Source organism: Chiroxiphia lanceolata, chromosome 3 (genome assembly GCF_009829145.1).
Source record: "Chiroxiphia lanceolata isolate bChiLan1 chromosome 3, bChiLan1.pri, whole genome shotgun sequence".
NCBI lineage: Eukaryota > Metazoa > Chordata > Aves > Passeriformes > Pipridae > Chiroxiphia > Chiroxiphia lanceolata.
In genome coordinates this window covers 92,024,550-92,047,206 of record NC_045639.1, presented here as the reverse complement: position 1 = coordinate 92,047,206, position 22,657 = coordinate 92,024,550, and the positions used below count along the sequence as shown (strand labels likewise).

The window sequence follows — 22,657 nt, the reverse complement described above, 5'->3', positions numbered from 1 at the left end:
CAGAATCACAACTGGATTCACAAATAATGAAGCCTCACTAATCAACTTAATGTCACTGTTTAACTACTAACTATACCTGCCAGGGCAAAATGGAGGGTCTTACAGACTGGGTAACTATAAAGGGCCATTTACACTAATCTCACTGAATTTCACTGTTTGACTCGAAATTCTTTGTATAAGTACTAAGTAAACCAGTCAGTTTTAATCACTTCAAGGTGATAAAGGTTACAGTAAGCTGATACACTACAAACGACACTCATTTACATCTTGAATATAATTAAATGATAGTTTATCTACAGTGAACACTTGTGGTTATCTGACCAAAACAGGTCAAAGGTTCCAGGCGTTTTCTCCTGAAATTACTCAGTGCTGCCTCTAATGACTGATAATTGAAAGCAGAGACTGGAAATATCAAATGTGGTAGGTGACAGATAAGCAACAGATTAATGCAAGTACTCTGTTACAGGACACTAAAAGGTCAGAGGCCCAAGGAATTAGCTATTGTGCTACTGTGAAAAGACAGACATCAAATAGCTGTTTACCTCATTCTTGCTCTTCTCTCCAACATTCAAATTCTAGTAGCATAAATTAGACTGTTTAAAGTGACTCACTTTTTACAAAATAAGGCAGCAAATATTTTGTAGGGTATGTGGGTAGGAGGAAAGTGATTCTAGAGAAGCATACAGGGGTAAAAACCTCACCAAAATAAAACAGCTATACTAGGTGCAAATATTTAATGAAGTGCATCTGAAAGAAGTTAAGAAGTATGTTCCTCAGAATGTCATTCTCAGTTGAAGAGATCAGATAATAGACTCTAAAATATACATTTTAAAGTTTTGTAATGTTTTAGGCTTTTAGATTGTAGAAAATGAATATCAGCTTTAGAAAATCAGATTAAGATTATCTCGGCAAGCATATCTTTCATCTTTTTTACTCTGGAAGTCCTGAAAACATAAAGCCTAATTAATATTGAAGTAAGTGGTAGCCTTTTCATTCTGCCTACTGGTCTTTGAATAAGTACTACAGTCTTCTAAAAAAGGTTTTAAATCAAGTGAACTTTTAAAGTCCAAGTGGGAAGAAAAATACCTTCCCAAATCAGTGATTGAAAAAAAAAAAAAAGCAGCAGACTATGATTCTACTTGTCTAAGCACTATTGATTTACTAGGTTTTATAGAAGGGTAAGAATCCTGATCTGGACTCAGGAAATCTATTTTGAGTTAGACATTGAAATTGTTAAAAATAGTCACCTGTGCTTCAAGCATTGTTTTGGACACCAGAGGCAGCTGCCTGATACAGTCAGTGGAGAAACAATACTGTTTGTTAAAGGTCAACTGTCTTGTACCAGCAGTAAGCAAAACAGAGGAGTTTATCTACATTTCCCCTTTAGCCCTCTGCAGCTCCAGAGAATTGGACTAAGAGATAGCTCTTGTTCAGTCAAAGGACATTTCAATCCTTATCAGCTGATTTCGATGACCATATCCTAACTGTCGGTATGCTGAGTTGCCCAGCAGTGGAACATCCTGGACCATTGCTCAGAAGAAATGCAGGGGATGATGGAAAAAATGAGAATTGAGTAAGTTTTTGTTCCCACATCTGATTTTTTTAATTCATTTGACATTAGACATTTACCAGATAATCATTCAGCTAAACATTTTAACTACAAAACTTCAGAGTTATATGCCCCATTGCTTGTTCTCCTTTTAGTACCAAGTATTTTATATTCCTTTTTACCCATTTTCATCAGGAGAGCAAGAGAGCGTTGGTGCCCTCCTGGCTATTCTGTAGCCAGTAGTAAGGGAAAGGGGGTGATTTGCAATTAATAACCCTTCTTTTCCCTCCCCATCTGCCTCCTCAGGCTGAGGTGGCAGGTTTCAGTCATGTATGTCTGTGTTTCTTGGGGAAGTTCAGAATTTATCTTTCAGAACTGAGATCTTTTGGGAAATCATCTCTGATCAGGCATATAAGGATCACAGAATATGCTGACTTGGAAGGGATCCACAAGGATCGTCGAGTCCAACTCCTGGCCCTGTACAGGACATCCCCAAGCAGCTGAGAGTATTGTCCAAACACCTCTTGAACTCTGTCAGGCTTGGTGCTGTGACTGCTTCCCTGGGAGCCTGTTCCAGTGCCCAACCACCCTCTGGGTGAAGAACCTTTTTCAATTATCCAAACTAAACCTCCTCTGACACAACTTTGAGCCGTTCCCTCGAGTTCTTTCAGGGAAGAGATGATCAGCACCTGCCCTTCCTCTTCCTCTCTCTCACAAGGAAGTTATAGACTGCAATGAGGTCTCCCCTCAGTCTCCTCCAGGCTGAACAGACCAAGCAACCTCAGCTACTCCTCATACGGCTTCCCCTTGCTGAACTTCATACGGTTGGTGATTGCCCAGTCCTCTAATTTGTCAAGGTCTCTCTGAAGGGCCTCCCTGCCTTCCAGGGAATCAATAGCTCTTCCCAGTTTTGTATCATCTGCCAACTTGCTTAGTATCCCTTCCAGTCCAGCATCCAAGTCATTTATGAAGATGTTGAAGGGCACAGGGCCCAAGATGGAGCCCTGTGGAACCCCATTAGTGACAGGTCACCAGTGATCAATATGGCCAAGGCTGAGATGTTGTTTCAGGGAGTCCTTGTATCTTCTCGTCGGGGCTCCTCTCATGTGGCAGCCAGTGGCGAGTTCACCATAAAACAAGATCTTAGGGAGGTGGTGGTCCTTCATCCTTGAGACGTGCCCTGCCCATCGCAGCTGCGTTCTCAGTAACATGGCCTCAATACTAGTGACAGCTGCTTGCTCTAGAACAGATGTATTGGTCACATAATCTGACCAGCGGATGTTAAGGATTGTACGGAGGCAGCGCTGATGGAAGCGTTCTAGGAGACGCAGGTGGTGGCGGTAGATGACCCATGATTCGGAGCCGTATAGGAGAGTAGACAACACTATGGCTTTGTAAACACTGATCTTGGTGCTTTTCTTTAAGTGTTTATTATGCCATACTCTTTTGTGGAGTTTTCCAAAAGCATTATATGCCTTAGCTAACCTATTGTCTATCTCTCCGTCGATCTTACCATCTGAGGAGATGAGGCTACCAAGGTAGTTAAACTGTTGGACTGATTTGAGCTCTGATTGGCCAATGGTGATGTGGGGATGATGGGGGACTTCCTGAGGTGCAGGTTGATGGAGGACCTCTGTCTTCTTTAAGCTGACTTCCAGCCCAAAGAGCTCAGCAGCATCTGCAAAGCAGGATGTTAAACGCTGCAGAGCTGCTTCTGTGTGGGCAACAAGGGCAGCGTCATCAGCATAAAGCAGCTCCCGGACAAGATGGTTTAAGGTCTTGGTGTGGGCCTTCAGTCGCCTTAGGTTGAATAGACTTCCATCAGTACGGTATCGAATGTAGATACCGTCCTGATCATCGAGGTCTGCTGTGGCCCTTTGGAGCATCATGCTAAAGAAGACGGTGAATAGGGTAGGAGCGAGAACGCAGCCTTGTTTCACACCATTCTTAATTAAAAAGGGCTCAGAAAGTGTGTTGCCATATCTGACTTGGCCGTGCTGATCCTCATGGAGTGAGATAGTAAAGTAGATTGAGTAGTATCAGGGAGAGTGAGAGAGTGAGGCAGACTACTGGAATTGCACCCTGCCTTCCCTGGAACAGGCACAACAGACAGGATGTATGATAGGGAAGATTCCCTACCCTCTATCCAACTGGTTGAACACAGCAACTGAAGGGACAGGAGGCAATGGAAAAAGTTCCTGCCCAGCACACCATCTCCTCTGGTGACCACACCTGCGGCTGCCCGGGCACAGTAGGTGTGAGACTCTGCAAGTGGAACTGAACAACAATGAGGATGGTGGTCCATCTAGCTTGGAGGTGCTGCCAAGGTTAAGTCAGTCTACACTTTGCATCAAAACTGACTCCATAAAGAAAAAAAGTAGGTCACTGCCATAGGAGACTCCCTATGAAGCCTCCTTAAAGACTTAAAGGGTTAGCGATGTGAAGACAAAGCTTCTTACTCTGGTACTGCCCTCAGATTAATATCCATTATTTATTTTTCTGGTGGCCAATGATGAAGCTGCAACAAGAAGAGCAATCAGCAGAGACTTCAGAGCCTTGGGATGACTGGTTAAGGGATCAGCAGCACAAGCAGTGCTCTCTTCTGTCCTTCCAGTAGCAGGGAATGATGAGGGAAGAAACAGGAAGAGCCAGCTGATAAATAGCTGGCTCCAAGCCCAGTATCACTGGCAGAACTGAGTCAATGATATTAAAGACCTTTTCCAACATAAATGATTCTATGATTCTGTGATACCTTACATAAAAAACATAGGCGGGGGTTGAAAATAAGTCCCCAAAATTACATTCCACACGTACCTTATCTTAGACAAAAAGGTCATTGTCAGAAACTTAATCCACATTCTGATCCCCCTCCAACTGAAGCAAAACCATTTCCGTAATCAGTGGGGATTTTGCTTAATTAGAAAGGGCGAGTCTGCGGAAATTTTTCTTTTTTTCTCTTACAACAGTTCTGTTTCTTAAGAACTGCTTTATTGCAGTACTGTATATTTGAGTTTCTTTTTATTTATTATTATTATATTGGTTGTATTTAAAGTAATTATAGAAATACAGATGTGGTTTTGAAAGAATGATATAAATTATTTTAACATAAAATACACTTTCTTATTAAAACACAAAGCAGAAAGTTTGATCAGTCATTCTGAAGCTAGTTACACTGCTGTAAAGCTAGTTATTTCACTAAATTCTTTCTTTTCAGATCAGCTACTGACATCAGTGAGTAACATTTGCCTATTTTGATTGACTAAATTAAGGACAGTTTGAAAATCATTTGATGAAATACTATGCAGCCAGTGACAGTTTTAATAAATGAAATATTGTTTATTGAATCGAGACGTTTGATGGTAGAACATGCCTTCCATAATTGAACAGAATTACTGACCTGTATGAACTGCAAAGTAATTCAAATCAAGATAAATTCAATGAAAAAACCCTTCCACAACTGCAACAGAATCTAAAGCAAGAATAAAAAGAAAAGGCATAATAAAAAATCAAACCAACAAAAAAAAAAGTTGCCTGTCCTTTTTCCAAGCATATAGTACGCTGATTTTCTTTCTTTAACCTTCAAAGAAATGCATTTCAATATCCCATACTTTATTAAAAAATAAGTTAGAATATTCATGTATCTTAACCAAGCATTTAGTATTACATCTTTTGAGAGCACAGATCAAGTATTAAAATATTAATTTCTTCATTTTGTTGTTGTAGCAATAAAGACCTGATAGATTCTTACCAATTAACAAAAAACACTTTTGAAAAACTCAAAATAGTGTAAAACACTATCATATTACTAAGGTGGACTTTGAAATTCTGTGATTTTTACTTTCTAATCCTCTTAAAATGTACATACAATGCATTCAACTTTAGTAAGTGGTAGGCAGCAACTTGGTAAATAATGAAAATTACAAACCAATAATAGAATAAAAGTGAATATTTAAAAGGATAAGTTTCCTTTTTTCCATCAATTATTTTAAGAATTAGAACTCAGTTAATAATTAAAAGCTTTCAGCGTTCCCTCTGAGAAGGAAAGAGTTCCCAGCAACCACATAACAGTTCCTGCCAGCAACTTTTATAAGCAGAGACCTAAAGAAATGCCTCAATCAAAGAGGCATAACTGTGCTTGGCTTTCTCACACATAATCTCCCAGGTGATCTGTACACTGTGAGATTATCCATGATACCTTCTCATTACTTTACATTAAAAAATTAAATAAAATAGATGTTTTAATGAAATTGCTGGTCTTCATTCAATAGCCAATGTTTTGCTGAAAATTTCATAGCTAAACATGTGTTATTCATTCAATTTACTCTTTTTCCAAGTCAAATGCACTTGCTCAACAAGCCAAAACAAGTGCTGCACTGCAGCTGCTCCAGTAATAATTAAATGCTGGAAGGCTTTCAGTTGTTGATTCAAAATAAGTGGAAAAGCAACACGCAGCTTTTCTGATGCTGGTTTGAACACGGCCAGTGTAACTAGAACAAAGAGATAGAGTTTTGGAAGTGAATACATAAATATAAGGTATAAAAGATAGTTGGCTAAACAATTCCTCACAATCTACTTTTTCTGATGATTTCAACAGTATAATGCACTGTATCCTTCAACCTCCCAAATGCAAAACTTTCATTCCAGTTGTTTAGCTGTAGCATGAAGCACAGAAAAATACAACTGCACATATGTGCTTTTTCATTTTTAGTAAGTAAGGACCCTGTGGTTTCCTCATTATTTTAAGTCACACTATATTACAAAGGTTCTCCAATCACAAATACCTATGTTAACCTAAATCTGATAGATTTTCAGTTATTATCAGTTTCATCAGTGATAAATAAATCTTTATTTGAAAGAACAGATCAGATCAAAGTTTCATCATGTAGTTCTGAAATAATACATCATGATAAATCAAATACATACAGATAAATTAGCTAATCCTTACACTGGCATGCCTCAGGTTGCTAGTTTTGTCTGCTTTTTCAGCGATATCTATTTTGCCTCATCTTTGGTGAAGCCAGTACATTTTGATGCCATCTGTCAATAGACTTCCATTTTTTCCCATGTTTAATTTTGGTTTTCTATAATCAGATCATCACAAAGAAAACTAACAATTATTGCCAGGTTTCTGACTGTGTGTGAAAGTCAGAATGTCAGATCAACACAACCTCAAGGTTAACAAATGACAGAAGAAAAGATCCCTCTTGGGTTCAGCTGCAGTTGAACAGAAACAAAAGTTATACCTCTGGGATCCAATGGTCAGAAAATAGGTGTAAGTTATAACTGTTTTGGCACTGTAAAAGTATACAGATGGAACATAACTTCTGAGGAGGGTGAAAGGGCGTATATCATCATAGGACGACTGGCAGGGAAGGAAAAGCTAAACATTAAAGCACACTCTATCTTCCCACATCTCCTTAGTTCCTGCCCATATTAACCCTCTGCACACTTCCACCCGCTGGTGGCAAGTCTCTCTACCGCTTACCATTCACACTAATAAACTCCATCTATTTTCTAACATGGAATTTGTTGGAAATACTTCCACCAAAGTTTTGTTTGCATGCCAGACTGGGTACGAATGGATAGGCAGTATTTTCTGCTTAGGCTGTGCTCACATCTGAGTATTTAAATATTACCCATACACTGACCAAACATTCCACAAAAAACAGTCTAGCTGTAACAAGGATGAGGAAGGAAACCCTCAAAAATATCACATTTAGAGAGTAGAAAAAGGCTTCATTACATATAAGAAATTAAAAATTACTTTGCTAGGCTACATCATAGACAGGATATTAACTACATTCACAAAAAATAGCTACTTGCAGGCTATGTGCTTAGCTGGTGTGCCAGCTTAGCTCAAATGAGTTCAGAGGTTCTCAGATTTATACTTTGGTTGCACAAGCATATACCAGGCTAATCACTGTACTGACAGTCATCACCATAGAATTAAAAATGTAAAGAGACTGGAATTTCATCTTTTATAAACTGTTACCACTTGTTTTGAAGGTTTGTCCTATGCATTCTTCCTGTTGGCCAACACCAAGGACCCAACTAGGAGACTCTAAGTAGTGCTGAGAAACAGAGCAATAGAGCCAGAAGCACAGCAGAGAGAGGCCCTCCCAGACATTACACCGGAAGCAAACAGGAGGAAGATGAGGAGGAAGAGCAGACAGGAGACTGGCCAGCGGTGGTGAGGAATGGTACTTTCAGGCAGCAGGTTTTAACAGCCAGTTTGGGAGCTGGCTGTGATTTTAACAGTCTGTTAATACTGATTCAAAACGCACCCTTTCCTCTGCAGCTCCGTCAGTCTAATCTGACAATTATTTCTTCTCACAAAGAGAGATTGTTTCACCCCCATATAACTGCTCATATGGAATAGGTCCCCTCAACAAGAAGGAAAAAAAAATGGACTTTTTTCTTCCTGAAGGAAGTTTAAAACTTACTACGATTAATGAATTTGAACCTCTTTCAGGGAAGAAACTCACTGACTCTTAGTGAATAAAATATCTCTGGGTTAGCCATCCAGCATTATGCCTGCGTTACCAGAGGAAAGGAAAGCTAATCTTCACAAACAATATTTGTGCCATGAAAGAGCTTGGATTAACTCCAGGTGATGTGACAGTAAGTCGTTATCCCTCACAGTAGATTACTTTGGACAGACCTGGGGAGAGAGGCACAGGAGTCTCAAAATGACATAAAAATCAAGAAAATAATTTCCAAAGTAGAAAGAAAAAGTATGACACTTTGAACACACAGCACTGTTCATTCAACAATTGTCTGATGCCAGATCATCACTCCTCTCCAAAAAAAAAAAGTAAGAATTATTGATACCCAAGTATAAAATGAATAAGGTCCTCATCCTTTGTAGTTACTCTATCACAGAGCCACAGAACAGCTGAGGTTGGAAGGGACCCTAGGAGGTCATCTGCTCTAATCCCCTGGCTCAGGCAGGGCCACTTAGACCTGGTTGCCCGAGACTGTGGATATGCTTGCAAAATTTCTGCATTTCCAGTATTATTCCACCTGGGACTGCATTTCTCACATTCCTTGCCCAATTACTTACGAACACAATAAGCAGTCCGACTGTAGAGGTGTGACGCATTTCTGGAACAGCAAAGACGGTCTGAAGCTTGTACTATATGCTGAACTCATTTGTCTCAGACAAAACTTGGGCATCTTTCTGAGCAGAGCATAAGTACAAACAGGGAGTGGGAACCTGACCACCAACATAGTGCTAGTACAAATGCAATCTTTTTGGTTCAACACCACTAAGAATATCTCACATGCATTTTACAGCATCTGATCAACCCTTGCCTTTGTACATGTATGTGCTAAACTTTTGTTTCCACCAGGGCTAGAAGTGACAACTGCCCTAATCTTCAGGGATAAGCCTGGGTTTTTATCAAGTAAAAAAACCCCATCTGTTCATCCCCCAAAACTGGAAGCATCACAGTTTCTTCTTTTGGGGACATGGTTTCATTTCCATTTTGATGAAAACATGGTCCCTACCTGTGGACAAGCTGAAGCAGCATTGTTAACTGGAGTTTGTGGTAAATCTCACAGACCCAAGCTGATATAATATTAGTAAAAGAAGTTTCATTACTGTACAGCAGCAGATGGTAATGTAAACACAGAATGAACAGGACGGTAATGTAAAAACAGGATGAATTTGTTTGGGAGCTGTGCCCACGGAGCCAAGATTTTAGTTTGTGTGTGTGCCTGTATATTGATTCAAGTCCTGTGACGAACCCCTTTTACATAAGGCCTGTCCTGTACACATACATATGCTAGTAAGTACATCCTTTGTATTTTGCATTTCTAAGGAATACATAAAAATATGGAGAAAGCAGAACACAGCTGCTGGGAAACCAAAATGGTGGCAATATGCTGTTAATGACATTATTCTCACCACTCTGATCCAGTGAATTGCAACATGAACTCAAACTACTTAGAATTCACTCCACAGCATCAACTACCTCTGGATTTTATATTCACACACACACACACACATATAATAAAACAACATTTAAAATATATTTACTTACATTAAAAATTTGATATATAAAAAAATGTTTCTCCCTGTAAATGTGATCTCATTATGATATACAACCTCATTAAACATGATTGTTAATTCAATAGTTTAAGAAGTGATGAAAAAAATATTACTTTTTGAAGACCCATAGTGTATAGTTATAGGATATAAAAAAGGAGCTAACCAAGGAATCAGAGAAAAGGAAAAACTGTTTTCTGAAAGAGTACCTAATTTTAAATTACCATGATAAACAATACTATATAGTGGCACATTATACTACCTCTCAAAATTCTGAAAAACAAACCAGCCCTCCCTGAAAGTCATCATATGTCATTGTGTGATTTCAGATATACTTATTATTGCTTAACTCCAAAGGGGATTTAAACATTCTGATCTTTCAAATACCTTATTATGACATTAAACAAATTCTGTGTTTTATTTTTAACCATATAGGCTTGTAACTAAAATCAATACATAAAAAACATTTAACTATGTAAATGTGATTTTGTCTAGTTGAACCGTAGGTTAAACCTTTGCTACAGGAAAGACAGTACTTTTAGCTTTCGTAATACTGTTCAGTTCAAGGTGAGCTGAGGGCAGTACTGTGTAAGTCTAGAGGCTCACCTAAGTAACTTGTCTTTTTTATCTAGAGTATGACTCATGTTGGATGACAAACAGTTACAATAATGCCATAATTATGTGCAGTTTACCACTATAGACAATTAATTCTTCATGGCACTTCATTCTCCAATAAGTCTAACTATCAGAGTTTTAATAAAATAAAATTGAAAGTATATTCTTTTGCCTTGTGTTCCTTAAAGTCTTGGGACTGGACCTTCACTTCATAATAATAATGTTATAGCTTCTATTTCCTTTTCTCTTCATTCATTTTAGGAAATCAAGTTTACTATAATCTTATAAATCAAATTTATGGTAAGTGAGCTATGGAACAACAGCAGTAGAGGAAGCAAACATGTATGTCTCATCATTAGTGAGAAGCAATATATTCAGTGCCATGTGTTTCAAAAGCCATCAGCTATATGAAAAGCGTTGTAAAATAAGAAGGATTTGAAGTTGCTTTCTGAGCCTTTGGAGTGCCCATTTTCAAGAATCTTTCAGCTCTTTCTGGATGTTAATTTGTTTTGCTGCAGCTACAGGGGATAATTGCTGCTCTTTAATGAAACTTAGATGTGCTCAGAAATCATCAGTGCACAGAAAATCTCATAGCAAAGATTACATAACTCTCAAAAAGCTCATGGGAACTGGCGATTCTATGGAAGCATAACGAACTCTGAAGTTTTGCAAAACCACAGAAAAACCACTTGTGACAACAGAGGGTTGTCTCTTTTATATCATCATATGTGAACCTCAGCCCTTTCAGTACTGTTGATAGGTCTTTCACTCCTTTCTTGATTTCTTTGGAGAAATATCCAAGCAGTCAATCAGAGAGGAGAGGCCCTTCTCAGAACAAAGAAAATTGTGTGATTTTATTCACAGGAGTACCAACGATCCTATATGGATCCAATTTTGCAATCGACTGGACAAGCCACAGCTTTTATTGACCTAACTGCGAGATTACTCGGCACCTCATACCACTGAATTCTGCTGCTGTTTTAGTCTTCAGGTCTTTGGAGCAGATCCATAAACTCTCCTCCTTATTTCAAAATGTTACAACAGGATGTAATTAAGTACAATTAACAAGGAGGTCAAACGGTCATCTGATAAACACTGGTCCAAACAGGCAGCTTGAAAGGTCAGGGCTGGTAAAGCCACATAGTATAGATGGGAAAGAATATAATGATTTAAGGGGGAAAAAATCCCAATGACTAAAACTGAAAAGATTTACATGCTTTCTATATTACATATACAAAACCATGCACACGGACTGATATGTGTGCACACATGCGTCAGAGAGGCACAAACCTAAATTCTGAGAACAAGAGGTAAGAGGTATCCATACATCCCCTCTCTATTGCACCAGAACACGAATCTCAGTTTTTGTGTTTAAATTCCAGTGTTTCTTTTTCATTATTTTATAAACTGTCTATTTTAAGAACACTATACTTGTTGTCCTTTTAGAAGGACTTTTTTTAGCCCTTTCTAAAATAACACTTGAGATCACTATGATGAAATGGAAGGTGCTGTGAGATTCTTGGGAACAAAGTATTTTACAGAGTGAACAGTTAGAGTAAAAAGAGGCTTTGCAAGAAGAAAGCTATACCAGTTCTCTGCAAGGCCAAAGAATGACAGTGCACAGAAATGAAAATGAACACAGAAATATTTGCCCATCCTCATTTTATGGACTGGAAAACAGAGGCACACTGTTTTCATTCTCTATCTGAGGCTCTTCGAGTTTTTCCTGTTTGGCTGCTCATACATTTCACTCTCTGACTTTCAGGTTTAGGCTAGTTGGGGGCCAGGACAGACTCACTGCAAAGCTTTTGCACACATGTCATATGTGAAGCAGCAAGGTAACCTGGGCAGGAGCAGCAGATTAACCTTTGGGATCACTAGCATGTTATGACTTGTAGTTACTGACAGATATCCCAGCTGAGGTAACCTTGGGAACAACTTTCCCAAAGCTGTGTTCCTGCTGGATCTCTGCCATCATAAATCACCACAAAGACTACAGTTGTCATGGGGTTGTATGCTGGGCTTGGACTCGCTCCCATAGCATTATCATCCACACTACTGTTCTCCCACTCTTTCAATTTCTCAGGTAATGTTTTTGCAAACTGCACCACTAGAATAGCATGGCTCCAGGCACCAGGTGCCATCAGGCACCCTGCCTGCTACTCCAAAATCAGAGTCCCTGCTTATTCAGCATTCCTGCTGTTTCTTTTTTCTCTGGTCCCAAAACAGAACAGAATTTTTTTTGCCAGAATTTTGCTTTTTGCCAGAACAGAATTTAACACCTCTGGCTCCAAAAATGGTGCCATTCACAATTGTAAAAGTCAAACACAATATATTATTGAAATTATTTTGCAGTACATTATAGTTGCATACTCTACCTGTATTTCCCCTCCACTTTTAAAGGACGAATCTTTTAAATGGATATGCTTAGGCAAATTGCTCTTAGTTTATAATAGTTACTCTGGAATAGGGATACAGTTAACAAAGCATAAGAATTTAGTTTAATTAATTTGACTACAGTCAAATACCTATGAATTAAAACAATGATAATCTTATTTAATAGACACAAAGGGATATAATTACAGAATCATTGAAGTTGGAAAAGGCTCATGTTCTCATGGGGTCTGAATAAGTAATATTGTTAAGTAAGGTAAAGATAAACCTAACAGAAATTTCACATATTAAAATTTCTTCGTCTTTCTGCTTCTCCTTGAAAAAGAGAGTTAGGTGGAATTTTGCTTCTGCAGTCACTTGTTGTCCAGCTATGGAAACATTTCATGTACCAACACTAGCTGTCCTGGTTAGTTTTCTAGGTTCTGACTCATTAATAATTGTTGTCTCAGTTTGCCCTGAATTACAGCGGGGAAAGAAAGTAAAACACATTTTGGTAAGGTACGACACACGTCACCAAGTTGTGGTTGATAAAGTCAAGTCCTCGATCTATTGCACCAGAGCTGTTGTTCAAAAAGAGCTGGAAAATAAACGTTTAAACGCACCTTTTGGAGCATCCTTCAGTAAGAGTGGGAAGTTTCTGAGTGGAGAGCTGATCTGTAAAACCTTTCCTTTTCTACTTGTTTTATAATCATATTTTGTATAGAAACAAATTCATAACTCAGTACAATACACAAACCAGCTCCTGCTTGGTGTACCCCACCCACAAACTTAAATAATGTAGTTGTCAGGGTTGACAAGGTCTGCCTGCTATAGCATTTTTGTGTTTTATAGGAAAGTTTAACCAGGGGTGTTATTTTAAGAGATGAGCAAATGGGGAAACCCCATGGCCTAGCCAATAAATATGAACTTTAGGTGCAATGGAGCACTCATAAATATGACTCAGAACAAGGGGATTCATTGTTTCTCCTGACCCCTTTTAGCTGCTCCTCTGATCTCAGCCTCTCTGTGTGCGTCATGGCAGCTCTTATCCTTTAACCTGTGGTTTTTAAAAGCTAGCTTCTAAGTTATTTATGGCTGCAAATGTTAGTAGCCCATCTGTGTACTCCCTGCACACACATACTGAAGGGTGGGGGGAGCTGCATTTTATTTTGCAGGCATGAAAAGTTTTGCCCAGGAAGCCAAGTGCCTGGGGAGGTTGAAGTAGTTTGTATGCCACAAGGGATTGAGAAGAAAAGAGCTCCTTTTGCTTTCAAGGCTTACTGAGAGAAGAAACCCATACCTCGACTCATTTTCCCTTTCATTTGTACATTGTCTATCTTTACCATGCTCCTTGCCCTCTATCTGTCTGCATGCAACTTCTTCTCTCTGCCATAATAAACTTCCACTTTTGTAACTCTGCAGGCATGGGAAATGCTCTGAAGTGCTACAACATCATGCTGCACGTGAGGAACAGAGGAGTAGGACTAAATCTTCCAGTAATACAAGTTCCTGCAGAGGCTGTTTTTCTGTTATGGACCTTACCCCATGCCCAGCAGTCCTGTATCCACCCTCCATTGTTGGCTGTTACCTACTGGGAAGAAGAGGTAAAGCCTGGCCTGTGCTTTGCCTTTTTTCTCTCATGCCTGCTCTCATTCCTTCCCTCTCCGTTTCCCTCACTGTCTCTTAATCTCACCACTTCTTGGCCTTTAATCCTTTCTACAGCCAAATGTCACTGACATAAAACTAAAGTTCAGTGACCCTGCCTAGACTGTGGGGGTTAGAGACAAGGGAAAGGACAAGGAGGAGAGGATAAGAAAAAGTGTGGGAAATAATTATAAAGTCTGGTAGCAGCCAAAGCCCTCCTGAAGCCCTGGGGAGCCTTTCTTTAGCTGGAGGCTGCAATTGGCACTTCATAAACTGTTCATTCTCAGCTATGTGGAAACACCAGATGACACCTAGAATGATCAGACTGCAATCAATCAATTTTCTGCAAAAGTATATTAGTTTGTACGCCTATGAAAGCAAGCTGAAAGGAACCACCATGGTTAAAAAGAGAAGAAAAAGGAACTGACCCTGTTGTAATTACCTCCATAACTCAGGCAGCAAGTAGGCAGATAGCCATGGTAAAATTCTTTGCATAATTTAACACTCAAAGAAAATAATAACAGGAGCAATAAGTGTGGGAGATCACATAGGTGCCAAGTTGTCCTGTTGTCTAAACAAACAACCCAGACTTTAGGGAGCACACCAAGAGGCTCTTCATCCAATCCTAATGCCCTCCACACAGAGGTCTCTCCGCAACTCTCCCTCTTTCATGGCTAGAGTCACTGCAAGATTGCATTTTCCTGGGAAAATATGCACTGTACAATACATACAATCACCACAACCCCACCCAAAGTCTGTGTTTAGTCTGGAAAGGAGCGCTTCCTAAAGAAGAAGCAGAACTGGGTCAGCCGTTCTTCCCAATTGGAAAAATATTAATAACAATATATTTATATATATCCATAAATATATGTAGCTTTTCACCATGCACGTCTAACCATCTGCTAAATCAGTTTCTCTTCAGTTATCTGCAATTTCTTTCAAACCTGTCGGCAAGGAAAGTCAGACAATGTTATACCCCAGTTAATGGAGAGCTTGACAGTTTTTTGGCTAGTTAGATACAATAATTTACTTGGATTTAAAGTGTTAACTTTGGCAAAAAAATTAATTGGCAGTTATAGAAACATTATTTTGTTAGGTGATATTTATGGATCACACACAAACCTATTTTGAGGTAGAGCTATATAATTCATAAGACTCATGTAACTTGAGAGATTTCAAAGGAAATATAAAATATTTCAATATAAAACAACAAATGTAGTATAATTCCAAAAACGAATATGGAGAATATTTCTTACTCAATATCAAAAGCAAAATCTAACAACCTGCTCTGTCATCGCACAAAAATTGGTTAAAACTGCCTAATGAATTGTAAGGATTGGATGAGGATTTTTTAGGGAATGTCATTCTGTGGGTAAAGTCCTTTCATTCTAGAAATGAATACTTATTTCGCAAAAAACTCTATTAATATTTAATTTGATAATAGAAAATTATTTCATAATTAATATTTATTTCCAGTGTCTGACTGAATATCTAGGTCACAAGAAATTCATTCCACTCACTGATTGGGTGACAAAAATTTTATTAAGGGGAAAAAAAAAAAATCTTAGGATTTCAAGATGTCAAGTGATATCTAATTTGGATGAAGGTTAAATGAGACCTGCTTGATCTAATTTGCTTTAAATTTTATGTTAAAGAGCGAAAAATGACATCTTAATGACTTTGGGTTGCCGTTCAAAAAAACTTCACAAATGTTTTCTCATTTTTTTCTCAGTATTGCTCCCATTCCAAAATTAAAGACATGGGGTCTATTTGTTATTTAACAAGTTTTATCTCTGTAATAGCATCCCTCTGTTCAAGGCAAGATAATAGCACTATTTCTATCGCTTCAGTTAAGGCTGTGTCAATATTTTCATTAGAAGTCTGCATTTTACGAACTAAAACTGTACTATAGACAAGGAAATTCACCTACAGTTAAAATTACGACAGCAACATCTGATATCCGGTGGAAAAGAAAGAAAGAAAATATGTTCATTTCTAAGCTTTGAGGAGAAAAGTTAATGATCCCAGCTCCCCTTCCACAGCTCCTGGCATTTTATAGTTTAGCACTCCATATCCCTCACTGATGATATGTTAGCTGTGAGTGGAAGGTTGTAGAAACTGAATTAGTTTAATTTAAGAAATAAGCTACTATATATGCTCAAGGTCTGACTGTAGTTAGGAATCCTTTCTTTTTCATATGTAACAAAAATACATTTGTGCAGGTATTTGTTGTGGATCAATATATTATAGACTTCTCAAAGTAGCTGTATAAAAAGTTGTTCTATGCCACATTAGCATTCTCCAATGTACACAATGGGCTGTAAATCTTTTGAATTTATGTATTTGCTTAGTGATTCAGGTTTTAAAAAAGAATATGAACTTTAAGACAGTGTACAAACTTGGAGTAGAGAAGATGGAGAAATATGAACAGCCCTCTGAGCCTCAGACCAAAATTTCCGTTGATTTCAGTGTCTGATTTAAGAACTGAACGCAGCACATGTGTCTTGAGGATTATATGATTGTGGAATCACATTATGTGTGAAGAAGAAAAGCTGTCTTTCTGGAGCGTACCAGTTACTTTAAAACCCTCAATAATATCGTATCCTTCTTAGCATATGTAGGGCAGAGTCACAAATTTTATTTCATGTTTTTGAGATTAATTTTATATGGTAAGAAAGAAAACATAACAGAAAACCACAAAAGTTGTATGTATTTATCCCCTATTTTATAGAAGGTTCATATCAGTTAACGGGAATATGTGAAGAAAGCAAATAGACTTGCTTATCTAACGAAACAATCTGCTAGGAGAAAAATTGACAGATGTGTTGTAAACAAATGAAAATACAGACCATTTGAATTGCATGAAAAGGAACACTTAAGCATAGTGGATTTAATGATCACTTTGACGACAATGGAAAAGTCAATATTTTAAATGTTTAAATGTAGTTTACAAAAGTGCTGCTGTTTCTCCAAGCTTCAGATGTGTACATGTTTTTTTATTAAATCCCCCTCTTTCGGTGAGAGGTGAAGAGTGGGAACACTAACATTTATCTTAGAAAAGTCCTTCCCTTACTAAATTTTGAGTGAGTAGAAAAGTGAGTAGGACTACATGAATATTATTTGCCTGTTCTCTGAGGAACAGGGTATCCCATATATGTCATTTTGGGAGACCAGCCAAAAAGAAGATGCCAGAACTCTAAACAGTCAGGGCTTTGCAATAATATAATAAAATATAATAACAGGATAAAAAAACAGCCAGTGAGGAAAACAAAGTTCTGAATTTGTAGGTGACATAATCACATCTTTGAAAACCCCAGTGTGTTTAGTGGAGGATTTATTCTTTGACTGTTGGACCAAACCCAGTTAACTCCTCTGTTACACTCATCAATATTTATGGAGAGTTGCCAACACACACGGTCTTATACAAAACACAGGACAAGACATAATCTCTGTCTTGTTGTATCTTTCAAGAAAGAAAGAGATGGAAATTCTGATATAAATTCCAGTAGAAAGAACAGGTGTTTACAATTTTAACTTCAGGAGAAGTAAATGCATTCTTATTTTTCTCCCTGATTGCTTGACAGAATTATGATTGCAGTTCCCTTGATGATTATTTTCTAATTTTTTTTTGAAAGTTAGGCAGTTGCAACTCTGACAGCTTGATTTTTAATCAAAATTAGCATATAAGTTTCAATTTTTATTCTTTAATATAAAATTATTTCTCCTTGTCTATTTTTTTACTTTACCTTTTAACCTTATTCAGTCTTTTCAATTTTATGCTTAATAATTCCTATCTAACATCTCAGCTACATAGTTATTGTTTTAGTACATATGTCTTAAATTTTTATAACTGGCTACAACTATATACAAAGGTTTCAATTTAAAATATCATGATGATTAATAGAGTTTTATAATTACACCTTCTGTAATTAATTGTGTGCAAGTATGAACATGGTGAATACTATTTTCAGAGCACATTAATTTGATGCAAGTTGACTGAGGCTTCAAATCTAAAACCAGTTGATTTATTACTATGCTGCATCAGCATTTATTGATTTTAAGGTACAGCATTAGCATTCACTTATCACTGCGTATTTTTCCCCATTCTACATTAAAAGAGCTTGCCCTCATCTGTCACAACCTTATACTGCATAAATCATATAAAATGATCACTTAGTTCCATGATTTACTTCATTTTAATGCTAATTATACTGAAACATAGGATTGTTTAATAAAAATGTTGAAGTTAATCTATATTGGTCATCAATATTTTTTACATGTTACATGGTAGAATGTGTGATAAACCACAATATCCAACATGTATGGAAGGGCATTTAAAGTGAATTAGGATTTAGACTAACTTAGAGCTGAGACACATTTTAATTTTACAGATGCTGAATAAAACCTGACATTTACACAGTATTTTCTTATAAGTTAATGGTGTCTATTAATCATAATCACTTGAAAAATACAGCATCTTACCCCCAGTTTTCACAGTTTAGAAACATAAGATGTGCTTTAGCTTCTCAGAATTACTTTCTTAAGGCAACACTGGCTTCCCAAAAAAATGAGTCAAATATTAGAAATTTCCCACCCAAGGTAAGACACTCAGTGGAAACCCGCATTCTTCCAGACAGGCTTTGTACCTGAGGAAGTGCAGAAGGATCAGCCTAGGACATATCTGACACTGAGCTTCAAAGACTTCTACTTATTCACTGGAAGAAGTCCTCTTGAAATAAAAGACATTTTGTGAAATCAAAGGCTGGGTCCCATGTAAATAGTCCTCAGGGCTGCTGATTGAATTGTCTGCGACATATTTACAGAGGGTATTTCTCAGGACACATAAGAAAAATTTTTGCAGAATCAGCACCTTGACTAATGCTGCGGAGATCAGAGCATTTCCTATTTTCCTGTATTATGTTGCCATTTTAAATTCAGCTGACTCCAGATACTCTGGGTAAATCGAGGCATGCAATGTTGACTTAAAAGTAATCCATGGGTAATATGTAACTGTTTCTTAAGGACAGGGAACACATTTTCAAAAAAAACAGATTCCATTTTTTCCTAGCCTGCTATTTAAGGAGCAAGAGCAACAAGCAAATGTATTTAGAGGTGTGGACGTATGCTACCCTTAAGGAAAAAGATCTCAAAATTGAACATCTCCTTATCTGCCAAAAAAACTAATGAAAAGTGATTTTATTAATACGAGAACTAAACTATAGTGTGTCACTTTCCTAGAAATTTAAATTATTGAGGATTTTAGTGTTTGGGAACATTTTTAATTCTGCAGCAAGGATCACAGACATGATAGACATAAAAGGTACAGAATGTGTGTGATAATCTGAAAGTATTTTGGAACATGTACTGTTGTACTGAAAGTATTACCCTGGAAAACAAGAGTTCATCAGATTTTGTACCAGTTTATTGAGAAAATTCAAGATTTCAATTAAATTTCTTGCTGTTCAGGTCAAATGAGAAGGGTTTTTTAGCCAAATTTATGAGTCCTGAAGCATTTAAAACACTTATAAAAACAGTAAATGCATTCCATGAATTATTTGCAACTTTCTAAATGAGATTTAAGTTGCCTTTTAGTAAAGAAATCCGTAGCTGCTTTTTTAAACTACACTGTAACTGGTAAGCATGTTTATTATACTCAGAAGCCAACCTAATTTAGTTTTATCAGGTTTTGTGTCTGAATTGATATAATTTTCAAAAGCATTCTTTGCTTGCATGTTTCTGGTGTTTAATACTTTACTTGTTATTTAATTTATTTATGACACAGAAAATAAGAACCATTGCAGACTCTGAGCACCATGGCAGTATAATAAAACACAGTCTGTAGTTATTAAATAGAAATAACAAAGAAACAGCAACAGATTATTTAAAATCCAGCCATCCAGCTGAAAAGATAATAAAACTCTGACTCTAACCAACAGAAAAAAAAACACTAAATAACCTAAGAATTTTTTTTAAATGGCTTAACTTTTCCCTTTTCATAATTTTCTAGGCTTTAAAATATTAACAACTGATGCTTGTTCGTGTGTGAGTTTTAAGGAAAACAGTGCGGGAAATAACTGAGCAATAGGCATAAGCGTTTGATTTTTTGAGATTACAAAAAAAAAAGGAGTTAGTTGGCCTAAGGCTAGAATTTTCATTACCTCAATGAAAGAAAGAAAACAGAAGCCAGCAGAGGGGAGTTATAGAAACTGACTTTATATAAACAGTGAGAAAAATCCTTTTTCCATGGCCACCTACAATGTAGCTACTTCACCATCAGTACGATTTTTCTTTTACCAGTGGCACAGCAGCCCGGGCCTGATCCTGCCGTTTTAGAACAGGTTACAGTCTGGCCGGGAGGTTTGCCCCTCACAAGATCTAGCTAACAGTTTTTCAAAGAGAGTAGAAACAAAAAAAATTACACGTACCTAAATTGACAAAGCTCATGACCATGTCAGCATCATTCAGAAAGTTGGTGTCGTGCAGGCTGGCTAAGGGAGGATTCTGTGTGGTCAGGGGGATCATGCGAGATAATTGTATTCTCCGTGAATATCCATTTGGAGAGGCACGGTATCCTTTCCGTATCCCTCTGCTCTCCCCTGCCATTGATCCCTTTAGTGAATATTCCAGCTCCTCAGTATTCTCTTCATTTGTCATGGCATTATACAGGTCCAGCATGAAGAGGGGTGCAGAAGAAGCCTGCTTTCCTGGTGAAAATGGTCTGGGTCTGTGAGGTAAACCCAGGATAGAGAGAATCTCTCTCTGAATCTCCCTTCTCTCATGGTTCCGCAGCCTCCTGTAAATAAAACTCGAATGGACATGATTGTCTCCTAAACCTCCCTGTGCGTGACCCACCAGAACCCAGCAATTCCAGAGCAAGCCCACGAAAGCTTTGAGTGCAGTTAGGTTCATCTTTGAAAAGAAAAAGAACAAAGAAAAAAAATCTTTTCTCCTACTTGTTCTGAGTTCCTATGAGGTCTGCTTTCCCAGTAGCTGAAAAACAAAATTTACCTATTCTTCATGTCAATGTCATCTCTAAACGTAACATCTTTGGTGATTCCTCTCCCCCCACCCTGTTTAAATATTATGGAATGTGTCAGGTTGCAGTTATTTCTAAGAAAGCTGAAATTCAGACTTCCAATTTTCCACTGTTGTTATCGGTTTTTCTGCATTTATGGAGCAGAAGACCAGTATTTTGTCAGCTGACCTAGGCATTCCTATATAAACCTTAGACAACCAGGTCTTTGGTGGGGAGCTGTATTAGCAAGAGCTGTTCTTCTGACACATTGTAGTTCCCAGAGTTATCTTCCCTTGTTATTCTGAGTTCTTCGTACACCTTGCGCTCTTCCCAAGATAAAATCCTGAGTCACAGATTTGTCTTGATCTGTACCTTGGTGGTGTAACACATGTTTGTCCAGCAGCCTGGTGACAACTTTAACATCGTTTGAATCGCTTGAGTGTAAAGTAATTCTAAAGCATGTACTAATCAAATTAATGTGTTGCCATGAATTTACTCGCAAAAAATAACCTTCCGTAAATCCATTCAACCCTTTTCAGCTTCTGAACTGTTATTTCCAACTGTAGCAGGCACAAATATAACAGCTCTCTTCAAGAGAGATCTAAAGACTAATGTAAGCACAACCCTGCTGGGAAAGAAGAGGCTTCTCATTGTAATTTGAAACGGGTATAGCAAAAAAGTCCTTAACCCTTCTCTTGCCAGACAGAGCTTTAAATCTCTCTCTTCCTCTCCAGTTTACAGTAATATACCTAATTTTGGCTATTGGCTGTTTCTTTCCTAACAGCTTGCAGAATCAATTTTAACTGTAACAATTTTAAGACATATGGATAGCTAAAGGCATGGCATAATAGAGAAGCCCTTGTGAGTCTTCTTATGAGTCTATAGTTTAGTAAACTTCAATACAAAACTATCATAACAGACTAAAATAGCATCTCACTAACCCAAGAAATGTTTATGTTTTAGATAAGTTTAGCAAACAAAGGTGAATTTTTTGGTAAATTCTGTAGGAAATTTTGTTGGTGAGGCTTGATTCATTCTTTTCTAAAAATGTTGGGAATGCAATCTGAATGAAACAAATTTATTCAGCAAGCAAGATTTCAAATTGTGCACAGCCAATGTTGTAATAATGGATATAGTCACAACGTTCATAAACTGTAATTTGCAATGATAATTTATTCAAAGTACATTTTTACTCATACATTGTTATACTACATTTCCCAGTAAATGTCAAAAGCTAGGATTTAATCCCATAGCCTGCTATTAACTGGAGAAGGAAACAGCCTAACTGAAGAAATAAAAATATTAAATAGATTTTAAAGCTGCTGCCCGTGAAGTTAAGGTTCGACTTAGCATTTTTCCTCAACCAGTAACTGGTGTTTTCTTCTCACTGAAACAAAATCACCATGATGAA

General features: G+C 37.5%; 1 protein-coding gene across 3 annotated transcripts in view; it reads right to left on the bottom strand.

The window, feature by feature from the left end:
• BMP5 (bone morphogenetic protein 5) overlaps nt 1-21,859 on the bottom strand; it is a 56,564-nt gene extending 34,705 nt beyond the window's left edge. Inside the window, exons 1-2 of one of the 3 annotated variants that reach the window (XM_032684437.1) lie at nt 21,240-21,835; nt 20,657-21,024 (exon numbers count right to left, since the gene is read on the bottom strand). In XM_032684437.1, coding sequence (XP_032540328.1) covers nt 20,657-21,024; nt 21,240-21,250 — 379 coding nt within the window. In that variant the 5' untranslated portion in view covers nt 21,251-21,835. Of the gene's footprint in view, nt 1-20,656 lie in introns of all 3 variants that reach the window. The other 2 variants (XM_032684438.1, XM_032684436.1) reach the window with 2 other exon arrangements.
• Nucleotides 21,860-22,657: the final 798 nt, after the last annotated feature.